The 11,651-nt window shown below is 61.6% G+C and overlaps 1 protein-coding gene across 1 annotated transcript; it reads right to left on the bottom strand.

Annotated features, from left to right (window-relative positions):
* Positions 1-684: 684 nt before the first annotated feature.
* Positions 685-9,521, bottom strand: CHRD (chordin; the record flags this gene model as incomplete). The annotated part of the gene is given in 23 exon segments (XM_082839015.1): positions 685-835; positions 1,187-1,289; positions 1,452-1,606; positions 2,288-2,390; positions 2,861-2,964; positions 3,246-3,302; positions 3,416-3,509; positions 3,588-3,860; positions 4,184-4,297; positions 4,736-4,956; positions 5,303-5,459; positions 6,104-6,223; positions 6,348-6,454; positions 6,612-6,759; positions 6,836-6,918; positions 7,003-7,143; positions 7,259-7,400; positions 7,757-7,844; positions 7,967-8,066; positions 8,163-8,291; positions 8,430-8,559; positions 9,038-9,353; positions 9,355-9,521. Coding segments are annotated over 23 exon segments (3,105 nt in total). The 3' UTR covers positions 685-782.
* Between the last annotated feature and the right edge of the window lie 2,130 nt (positions 9,522-11,651).

Genomic DNA, 11,651 nt, shown 5'->3' on the forward strand with positions numbered 1-11,651 from the left:
GAAGGCCTGACTGACCCCAGGGTAACAGATCAAATTTTAAATCCTACCAGCAACAGTTCTGAGACACTATAATACTCAGCAGAAATGCCAGCCCGGGCAGGTCACTGGAAACTAGTGTCCAAATCCTGCTTCAGGTTGCCTGAGCTCTTGAAGCTCTATTCCATCTCAAAGACGGCCCAAGCCCCTCTGCGGAATCCGGGCATGCCAGCCCACTGCTGTGCCATCCTGTCCCCTTCCCCGGGTCTCTTCCCGCTCCCCGAGGGTCAGAGGGAAGCCCCAGGAGCCGGTGGCCCTCTCTCTCCCTGCCTACCCTCAGACCCTTCTCCACTGGGGCTCACTCAGGCCCCTGGTCACAAAGAAACAACCACTAGCCCAAAGACTGGAAAAAAACGTTTTAATAAATACAAAAATCTCCAATAATGACTCTGCTCAGCTCAGGGGCAGCAGGAGTGAAGTGGGGGGGACCCTTGGTGCTGAGTGAGGATAAATTAAAAATCCCAACAAGCCAGTGACATTATGTACAGAAGGAAAGGGGGTGGGCTTCCAAGGCAGAGGCGAGAGGGCGACAAGGCCGAAGTTGGAGTGGACATGGCATTGGTCGGCCCTGGCTACCCCTCCCCCTTGTGGAGTTGTGGTTCCCAGAGGTAGTGGGGGAGGGAGAAGAGGCAGAAAAGAGGGGCCGAAGGCACTGGGTTTCCCGCAGGAGAATGCGGGGTCCCCGGCGCCCCTCCTCCCCCAGCCCAGGCCCCATCCTCTTGGTCACGCGGCCTTCTGGCTGCTCCCTAGGAGCCTTCAGCTTCTTTCTCCAGCTCTGGAACTGTCCTGGTGTCTGCAACTGCTGGAGACAGAGGGAGTGAGCTTTAGAAGAGGAGTGAGGGAGTGGGGTGGCAGGGAGGGCACAGCAGAGCTCCTCTGTTCTGGTCCCAGAAAGATCAGAATTTTTTCAGCACGTCAGCACACACCAGTTGCATGACTTTAGCCTAGCTGCCTGATTCCTCTGGGCGTCAGAAATCTCATTCCTAAAGAAAAGGTAATCACGAACAAGTCCACAAGTCTGCTGTGACGGGGGGACGGGGTGGCGCTTGTGCAGCAGGGGGCGCTATTCCCGCCACACGGCAGGGGCTCCCTTCCCTCCCCAGGCGTCCCACAGGCAGCCTGGAGCTGCTGCCCCAGGCCCCTCACTTACACCGCCGCCGGGCTGTGCAGTGGGAACAGCAGCGGCTCTCCTTCCCTGGGCCGCAGGACAGTGGCAGTGAACAGTCATCCCGCTCACAGTGGGGCACCCCTGCCTGGTGCAGGACAGACCAGATCCTGAGGGTCCCTGAGGTGCTGGGGCACAGCGGCCTTCAGCCTCTTGGGGGAAGCCCACCCCCAGGAGCCTGCCCTCCCTGGGAAGTTCCCCTCCCCCAGGCCAGGCCCCCAATGCCCGCCTCACACAAGCCCTCACTTACCCCACATCTGCAGGTGATACAGCTCATCTCCCCAAAGGGGGGCACCGAAGGGTGCCAGCTCTGGCTCTCCGGGAACCACTGCCCTGCAAAACGGCAGCCCCGGGGCCCATCAGCCTGCATGGGGTCCCCCAGTTGGGGGTGGGCCCCTGACCCCACTGTTGGCAGGGAGAGAAGGAGGGAAGGAGGGAGAGGTCAGTAGATGTGAGCTCTGTGAGGGCCATCCAGGTTTTATTTGTCACCAGCAGTTTCTGGCACTTAGTAGATGATAAATTTGGATGGATGGATGGATGGATGGATGGATGGATGGATGGATGGATGGATGGACGGATGGACAGATGGACGGAAGCACGGAAGGATGGATGGAAGGATGGGTGGATGGGTGGATGGGTGGATGGGTGGATGGGTGGATGGATGGATGGATGGATGGAAGGATGGATGGATGGATGGATGGATGGATGGGTGGATGGGTGGATGGGTGGATGGGTGGATGGGTGGGTGGGTGGGTGGATGGGTGGATGGGTGGATGGGTGGATGGGTGGATGGGTGGATGGGTGGATGGGTGGATGGATGGGTGGATGGGTGGATGGGTAGATGGATGGGACAGGAACTGGATCCCATCACAGCCCACTAACACATGCACATTATTTCCAGTGTGTGTAGATCCCTGGCTCCAGGCTAGGCACAGAGCAATGCTGGGTAAATACTGATTTAGCTGAGACATCCCTTCCATCCACCCTCACTAGGCATCCCCTCACCATGCATCCCCCCGCCCCGACCCAGGACAAGGACAAAAAGCCTTATCTGCCCCAAGAAGCCTCAGTGCCCACCCCCCTCACCTGGACACTGTTTGCAGCAGTCAGTGGGGTTGGCACGGACAGGCTGGGCACAGGCCAGCCGGGGACACTGCACCTTCTCACAGTGCACCTCTCCAGTGCCCCCCTGTAGGGATCCATTGAGTGAGGGGTATCAGGAAAAAGGAGGAGCACATAAGCCTCCTGCTTCCTCCCTCTCCTTTCCCATACCTCCAAAGTAATACATCCATGGCCTTTTACTCAGAGGCCCTGGGCTGGGGCTTTTTATGTACCTGAACTCAAATCCTCATTGTGGCCCTGCAAGGTAGGTGCTACCACATCTGCTTATGGGAGAGGAAAGTGAGACTCAGGGACGCACAGAAAGTGCCCAGGGTTACATGGAGCTAGCCAGCTGGCAGAGCCAGAGTTCACACCCAAATCAGTCCGTGCCCTTTTCCTTTATAGGAAGCCAGCTCTCAGAGCCCAGGGAACTCTTCTCATGTTATTTTGATCCTTGAGCCCTCCTCACCAAGACTGGGCTTTCCTCTCCTACCAGCCCCCTCCCCAGCTCTGCAGACCCGCTGGGTTCCAACACCACAGAAGACTGGGTGGCCATACCTTGCAGGTGCAGACAGCACACTTAATTAAGCCAAATGGGGGCACGACAGGGTGCCACCGGGTGCCCGCTGCCCGCCAGCTCCGGTCGCCATCAAAATAGCAGCCTGGTGGGGGACAGTGCCCAGCTGCCATTAGCACTGAGTTCATTGGCCGGGCCCACAACCCAGGACTGAGCCTCAGGCCAACCCCACAGTAGTCTAACCGCAGGGCCCACTTGTGAGCCAGTGAATCTGATGAAGTATATCAGGTGTCACTTGTAACCTGTGCCCCTCAGCCTCCCTCCACCCCCATAAACACTCTCCCCCTCCCATCCCCCGCCCCCCCACCCCGTCCCACCCAACAGCTCCTCTGGATTCCCTACCCCTCCACGCCCACTTCTGCTCACCCTCTCCAGGGTCCCTGTTCTTCGGCAGCCCCGGCAGGTCTCCGACATCTTGCTTCTCTGTGGATCCAAAGTAGTGAAAGCAGACGGTGGCCCCCTCCTTCCCTCCGCAGAGGCCTCACGCCCACACGGTGGACCCTCCATTACCCTCTCCGCTCCTGCAGGGCACTCACCCGGGCACACAGGGCAGCACTGATCCGGCGCCTGCACCGGGCTTGGGCAGCTGGGTGGCGGGCACACCATGGGGTCACAGATCACCGTGCGTCTCTACGGGGAGAGGTTGGGGGTTGACTGCGATCCTGACCCAGAACCCAGGCCCCAGGGTGCCCTTCCAGGGCCTCCTACCTGGCAGGTGCAGAGCGAGCAGAGCGGGTCATAGTTAGGAGCCCAGCGAGCCCCATGAGGGCGCTGCTGCCCCTCGAAGAAGCAGGTGTTGGGGTCTCGGAGCCGCCCAGGGCCACCAGGTTTGGCTGGCGCTGGGGCATCTGGGCCTAGCACAGCGGGCAGCGCGGCCACCTCGGCCACCACTGCATCCAGAGCCCCGGGCACCCGTACTTCTTCGGCCCCTGCTGCCGCCAGGCGCAGGCCGCCCGCCTCGCACTGGTTGGCGATGTGCACCTGAGAGGAGAGGCAGGTTGAGGCAGCGTCCGGGCTCCCCCTTGCGTCTCCACCAACAGCGGCCAGTCAGCCCAAGGCACCCTGAGCGCCCCTGCGCCCCAGGAGGATGCTATTGTCCACGGCGATCATCCCAGCTGCCAAGGACAGATGGTCAGCTACTAGCCTCGTTAAGCACCTCGTCTGGCTTCAGCCTCCCGACCAGCGAGGAGGGAGTGTGTGTGATTCTACCAGGCCCGGGCTTCAGAGACAGCAAGGGACTGACTAAGGCACACAGTAATAGCCCAACACTGGACCATCCCCACCGGCCCGCACTGCCTGCCTACCTGCCCTCGCAGCTCCCCTTGGGGGCTACCCTTGGTGGTGATCAGCAAGGAGGCAGAGCCCTGTGCCAGGTGCCGCAGCAGCTCAGGCTCCAGATCCTTGACCACGCCCTGGGCCTGTGAGTAGACAGAATCAGGGGCGGGAACAAGGCCCTCTAGGGCTGAGCCTACCACTCCCAATTCGCGGGTAAGGACACTGAGGCCCGGGGAGATTAAGTAAGGCCTCCGGGATAGCAAAGCCCAGCGGCAATGGTGTAGAGCTCAGAAGCCAGGCCTCTCTAGCCCCGATTCCATGGCAACCCACCCCACGTCGGGGGCTTGGTCCATCCCACACACCCCTCTGGAGGTTCAGGATATTACATACTAGCCAAGAGATCCCACCAGAGTAGGATGCAGGAGAGAGGATGGATAATAAAAGGCTGAGTCAGATTCATACCCGGGTCTGTCTGACTCCTGAGGCTGCCTGCTCTCTGCTTCTCCTGCCAAAGGCCCACACAGCCTTTCATGCGAGAAAGTAGATCTTTTCCAAACTGCCTCCCACCAACACGTCCTCACCTCTGGGCCATAGAATCCCTTCAGCAGCCGCCGGGGCCCTGGCATCCCAGGAGGCCCGAGGAGGTGGGCAGTGATGGTGCCCTGTTCTGAGCCACCAAGCCCAGCCAGCAGCACTTCATAGTGCAGGTGACAGTGGGTATCCAGGGAGAGCCAGGCATGCCCTGCTGCCTGGCTCTGCACGGGGGGCAACACCAGGGCTCCTGCCAGGGGCACAGGTAGTGCTGGATCCAGACAGAGGAGAGGTGACAGATGAGAAGGTGGCCTAGAGCAGCGACTCAATCCCGGCATTCCCCGTCTCCCCCAGCACGGACTCCACAAGCTGCCAGGCACTGTCCACAGGCCCAGGGCTGGGGCAGCAGCAAGTGAGAGCCCCGCACCGTGTGTGGTAACAGGGAGGGTCTCCCGGCAGGGCCACCCTACACATCCCCACCTTCTCCAGATGCCAACTGGAGCTCAGGCACAGAGAAAGACACCACGCCAGGCTCTGGCCCTCTGGCACCATCCCTCACATGCTTGAGTCACAGGTTAGAGGACACCAAAGGGCAGGCAGACCCCTGGAGCACTCACTGTCATGGCGGGCGCTGTGCCCACTGTAGGGCAGGGCAGCCACGTGCCCCCGCAGCTCTCCATCTGGGAAGTCCTTGGTGCCCACGTTCAGGAACAGCTCATTCTGCAGCAGCATATGAGCCCCCCGGGCACCCAGCCCAGGGCAGACACCCACAGCCTGGAGGGCAGGGAAGGGTGAGCCCCAGCTGTAGCCTGCCAGGTCCCAGATGAACCCCTCCTCAGCTTTCACACCAGCCCAAGATTCTGAACCCTTTCCATGTTTTGTGCCCCCACTAAACCCATACACACTTCCTCACACCAGTAACACTGGATAAGAACCTGGCGGACCCAGGTTCAAGTCCCTTCCCTGCCACTTCCTACCTATGCAACCATCTTGAGGAGTTATTTAATCTCTCTGATCCTTCACTTCGCCATCTATAAATGAGTACTGTGAGGGCCAAAAATAACAGAAGCAAGACAACCAGTACAGTTTGTGACACATAGAAAGGCTCAATAAACGGCAGCCACTGCGATCACGTTTGCTATCACGTGATCTGCTGCACTGGGCTCCCTGTATAACTCCTTCCACTTGACATGAGCTTCCTGAAGACAGGGGCCACATCGGATTTTCTTTGTACTGCAGTCTTTAGCCTGAGACTCACTAAAAAATGTGTCCAGTGAATCAATGCATCGGTGAGAGAGCCTGTGAGTGAGTGAATGACGCGGAACATCCCTGTTCATCCGACATGGCTTCCCACAGCCCCCTGCACTGTCAGCTCTGGTGCCTGGGACCTGCGGCTCTGCTCTGCCGGAAGCACTCACCATGTATCCTCCCGGCTGGAGTCCAGCCATGTGGCACAGGACAGTGTGCTGGTTCCTCCGCTGAGGCTTGGTCTCCAGCGTCATGGCCACCACCTCGCTGCCTGTACCTACCACCTGTACCTGGAGGGCAGGGTCAGGGAGGGCAAACTGGAGCAGCAGAGAAGGCCTGGGCCCTGAACCATTGCAGGCCAAAGCCCCGCCCTGCTCTGCTGCCCTCCCACCTCCTCCATCCCCCAGCTCTTACTTGGTAGATCAGGGAGCCATTTCCTAGCAGTGTAAGGCTGGCCGAGCCAGCTGCACCTGTCTGAACGGGGATCAGGGCATCGGCCCCACAAAGGACACTTTGCAGAACTGCAGAGGGGCGAGACAGGTGGAGGCAGGCTTGCTGCATGGCCATTCACACCCCCAGCCCCCAGGATCCCTCCTCTACCCCCCAGCCCCTCCTCTGGCGCTTCTCTGTGCCTCTCAGTTGTGTGTGCCCGGGGTGCCAGGCTTCGCCCTGTCTCACCATCACAGCTCTGCCTGGCAGCAATGTGTCCACTGATGCGCAGCCCTGACCCACTTGCCCTCTCCAGGGCCATCTGCAGCTCCCCCAGCACCAGCCAGTCCATCTCCTGGGCTGTCAGGTTGGGCAGCACTTCAGCAAAGCCCGGCTCCTGGGGGCAGAGCAGGGTATGGTGGGCACAGCAAGAGGCCAGAACCAGTGGCAGTAAGAGCCAGACCCTTGCTCACCTGGGCCGAGGCATTGGCCTGGAGCTCTCGCAGTAGCTTCCCCTGGTGTAGAATCTGGAGCCGCAAGGGAACCTGGGCTGGTCCTGCAATAGCCGCACATGTGGATACCTCTGAAACATAGGTGATCTCCCTACCCTCCTCATATGTGCTGCCCCCATTCCACTTACCCCCACTCCTGGCTTCCAGCAGCCCACGGAAGAGCAGCAAAAAATGCAAGGAGTCCTCTGTGTCACTGAGCGTGAGGAGGGCAATGCCCCCTATGCCCTGCTGTGGGGGGCCTTCCAGGGTCAGGATGGCACTGAAGGTCTCTGGGGGAGAAAGGACCATGAGAGCCCACCAGAAAGTCCCCTCCTCAGCCCACTCCATTCCTGGGGGTAGAGAAGACTCCAAATTTCACGTCCAGGGGCTGTTGGCTCCCCTCACCTGCGGCCAGGGCCCGATGCCGGATGAGAGGCCCCCAGACCTCCCCTGAAGGGTGACTGGGTGTCACGAGTGCCACATGCAGCTGTTCTGCCCTAAGGAGCCGCAGAGACAACCGAGGCACTGCTCGCCACACCCCACAGACCTGGAACAGAGATAAGAAGACTCTACTCAGAATGCAGGACAGGCCTGCTGAGAGGCCCACGTCTGGTGAGGAAGGAATATGGGAAGCTGCCCCCAGGCCCTCCTAGGAAGTTTGAGAAGGGGCCCTGGAGCCAGATGCCAGGGTCCAAATCCTGGCTCCACCACTTACTAGCTGTGTGACCTTGAGCAAGTCACATTCTGCTACTGAGCCTCAGTTCCCTCATCTGTAAAATGGGCATCATAATGTCAGTGCCTTTCTCCCACTGGGCTGTTGTGAGGACCCAAGCAGGTAATGCAGAACATGCTCTCAGCACAGCGCCCAGACTGGATAAGCACTCATAAACGGCATCATCTCACCAGGCCATCTTGGGTAGGGGCTGCAGGGTGTTCAAACAGGATGCTGCCAGTGGAGTCTGAGAAGCGGATTCGGGTAGGGCGGTCCAGCCTGGTAATGAGAGCCCCCTGAGCACGGACTCCGAGCCTGAGCCAGAAGCAGCCCCTCCAGCCCCCCCAATTCTCCCTCCCTGGCCCCCAGCTGACCCCTCCTCCCTCCTTCCCCTTTCTCACCGCCGGTAGGAGATGGAGAACCGCAGACTAGAGCGCAGCAGTGACACTCGGGCCCGTGCCACCGCTTGCGACCTTGGCCCCGTCAGCAGCGCCACGAAGTCTGTGAGGGAAGGAAGATATCCCTAGTACCGTCACCCGCTGCTGCAGCCCGGCCCCAACCATGACCCCGGTCCTCACTTGCGCAGCCCCTGCCTACCCGTGTGGCCGTCTCCACGCCCCCGATCCTCAGCTCCAGGCTCCCCGCGGTCGCTGTAGCTTCTGTGCTCTGGGTCCCGCGGATACTCGAAGGCCAGGCCCGTTGGCTGCTTTTCCGGACCGCTGCGCTCTGCACCGGGGGTGGGGGATGCGGGTTTCAGCTGGGCACGAGGAGGGCCAGTTGGCCGCTCCATTCGCTCCATTCGCGTGGCCCAGGACCAAGCATCGTGGCCCTGCTGCCCTCCTCTCACCGCGGAGCGGGCCTTACCCTGGGGGCAGGTCTGGCAGCAGTGTCCGGGCAGCTGGCGCGGCTGCCCGCAGGCCAGGGTTGGGCACTCGGGTTTGATGTTCTTGCAGCTGACCCTGCCCGCGCCCCTTGCGCGGCGACCCCACTGAGGCTGCTCGCAGAGAAGACGGGAAAACCGAATGAGGGCAATACGCTGTTGGTGAGACTCAAAGGCGAGCCGAGAGGAGGCACGGGACCAGGGCAAGGTCCTCCCACGGGGTGAGACTGCTCTGCTACATACAAGCTGCGTAACTCTAGACAAGTTACTTAACCTCGATGGGCCGTAGGATCCTTATCTGAAAAATGGTAGTAATGATAGTATCTATCTAGCATGGTTGTACTAGGACTTAAGCGAGAGACAGACGAAACGGAGTTGGCAAAGAGCCTGACACACAATGGGTGATCAATAATAGGCAACACCTGAGACTTGAAGGGGGCTCTTCCTCCCCGCTTCCTCCGTCAGAAAAATATCCCAAGTATCTGCAGACTGACTTCTCTTTCTTCAGCAACTCCGAGTCCCTCCGACGTCCCAAGACCCCAGCGGTCCCCGACCCGCGAGGGTCCCGGCCACGGCCACTGGGTCCACTCACCGCCTCGCAGGCACACAACACGCAGCGCATCACCCCGAAGGGCTCCCCCAGGTCCGGGTGCCACGTCTCGTCCAAGGCATAGACCTTCCCGCCGAAGGAGCAGCCTACGGGGACGGACTTGGCTGGCGGCAGCTGTCCCGCTCCTACCGTGTACCCGCCCCGGGCGCTGCCGGCCGGGCCCCGGGTCCCCGGGCGCGACGCGCCTCGCGGCCCCCGCCCACCCCTCCGGGCCGCCCGCCGCACCGAGCCACCTGCACCCGGCGCCCCCTCCGGGCGGGCGCAGACTTGCCCCGAGCAGGACTCCCCACCCGCGCCTCCCTCGGGGCGTCCACCTACCTGCTGCTCCCCGAATGGGCAGCGGCTCCTTCTCGGGCCGGATGGGCAGCGCTGGGTGCTCGGGGCCGGCGCCGCGGGCCGGCTGGGAGCAGAGCAGCAGCAGCCCGAGGAGCAGCAGCGGGGCCGGCGGGGCCGGGAGGCTCGGCATGACGCGAACGGGACAGCTGGGGAGGCGGGAGGGAGGAGGGAGCTGGAGAGGGAGGAGGGAGGTGGGAGGAGGGCCGGGCCGGGGGCGGTACGGCGGGAGGGGGCCGGGGCCAGGGCCCGAGCTGTGCGGCTAGGGGCTCGTCGGGCGGCCGCGGAGTCGGCGCCGGGCCGGGCGGGGCGGGAGGAGCGGCCGGGAGGAGCGCGGGCGGGCTGGCGGCCGCTGACCCGGGCCGTACGCGGCTCTAGTGCCCCGGGCGACGGCTCTGGCCCGTTTTATGCCCCGCGCCCGGCGCCCCGGCCGGGGGCCTCCTCCTCAGCAAACGGGGCGGCGGCGGCGGCTCGGCGAGGGGCCGGGCTGAGCCCGGGGGGTCCGGCCCAGCAGCAGCGGCCCGGATCGCGAATGGGGGAGGGGAGGGAGGGGCTGGAACCGGGCAGGGGAGGAGGGAGGGGCTGTAGGAGAAGGGGGAGGGGAGGGGGAGGGGAGGGAGGGGAGGGGAGGGACCAGGGGGCTCAAAGAGGGGAGGAGAGGCGGGTCTGGAGCCCCCCCCTCCAAGCTGGACCAGGAGGTGCGTGTCCGGCCCAGGATGGGAGCCCCAGACCAGGGAGGGGCAGAGACTGCCCGAGGCCTGGGCCAGCCACTGGGCTAGGACTGGGTTCCTGCAGGAAGGATGAAGAATTGTCTTTAAGGATGACTACGTGCAGAAAAGGCCCGTCAACTCATCTTCGCCTGACGCTGGGCCCACAGCACCTCTCAAACCGCACACCACTCTCACTGCCTAGCCTGTGTCCTACCTCTTCTCTGAGCTCTCTCCTCATTCTACTGTTCCCCAGGATAGGAACTTGGCCAGAAACAGACAGTATCCCCTTTCTGTCTGGTGACAGTGTTTCTCTCCCTACTGTTACCTGCGCTCAGGCCCATCCAACCATCATCATCCCCAGCCTGACGCACTTTCCCACCCTCTTCCTTCACCCTGGGGACCCTGTGCCTCTCCACCCTACCCACAACCTCTTTTGTCTTGGTTTCCTGGTCATGACGGCCTCCCTGCCCCCTCCCACCCCCACTTTCCCACCATCCTCCCAACCATCCCGGCACCCTCCTTCCTAATCTTGGGAGGCATCTCGTCTGGCTGAACTGGAGAATTCTGGGATCTAGGCCATACTCTTTAGCAGACAGCCCCATCCTGGGGAGGAGGAGCAGGACACAGCCTGAGGAAGAACTGGGGGGGGAGGGGGTGATGGGAACAAGGTCAGGCCAAGAGGCCCCTGAGGACGGACTGTGGGGAGAGTGGGACTGAGGGGAAAGCAAAGGAACTAGAGCCAGGGCAAAGGAAGAGGGGGGCCAGCGGGAGGTATTTGCGGGGGAGGTTCAGCAGCTGTCTTTCCTAAGACAGGGACACATGGGCCTGGTTATTCCTCTTGTCACATGTGGAGTGGTAGGAGATGGAAGAGGGAGAAAGACCGGGCAGGCAAAGAAGGCACTGGCACAGAGATAAGTGGGCTTAGCCATCGGAGCCACTGGGCCCCAACAGAGTGGTACCTGAGCACAGCTTAATCCAGCACAGGCACCCCCTCAGCTTGAAGGCCTCTCAAACTGTCCAAACTGCTTCCTGGTAACACTGACCCCTGACAGGCGACACCCACATTCCCACTTGCAAAGGGGGCATAAGACATGACCCCCAGAGGGTTATTGGCGAGAAAAGCAGGAAAGCAAGAGTCCTAGTAGATTTTAGCAGCAGGTGTGGTGTCCAGGGAAAAGAAATTTGGACAGCCAGGAATTGAGAGACCCACCATTCTAAAGCCAGACCTCCGTGCCGCTTCCTCAGGGACAAAAGTGTCCTGCCAGAATCCTCCTGGAAAAAACCTGTTTCCCTCCCATCTTCTCCCCCAACCAGGTCCCAGATTTCCCATCTCCTAGGGAAAGACAGATCCCCCTGTTCAAATCCTCGGTGTGGTGTGCGTGGGTGGAGGATCCGGGGCTCCGCTAGTGAACCATGGTCCAGGCAGGGGCTCCAGGTCCTGCGCGGGTGGGAGGAGAAGGCGTCACTTCCGGGGGCCATTGCCAGTGTCTAGTGGCTCCCTGCTCTCTGATTGGGCAGAAGTGGCCCCGGGCAGGCGTGTGACCCCACTGCCC

Source organism: Leucopleurus acutus, assembly GCF_964270905.1.
Source record: "Leucopleurus acutus genome assembly, chromosome: 5".
Lineage (NCBI taxonomy): Eukaryota > Metazoa > Chordata > Mammalia > Artiodactyla > Delphinidae > Leucopleurus > Leucopleurus acutus.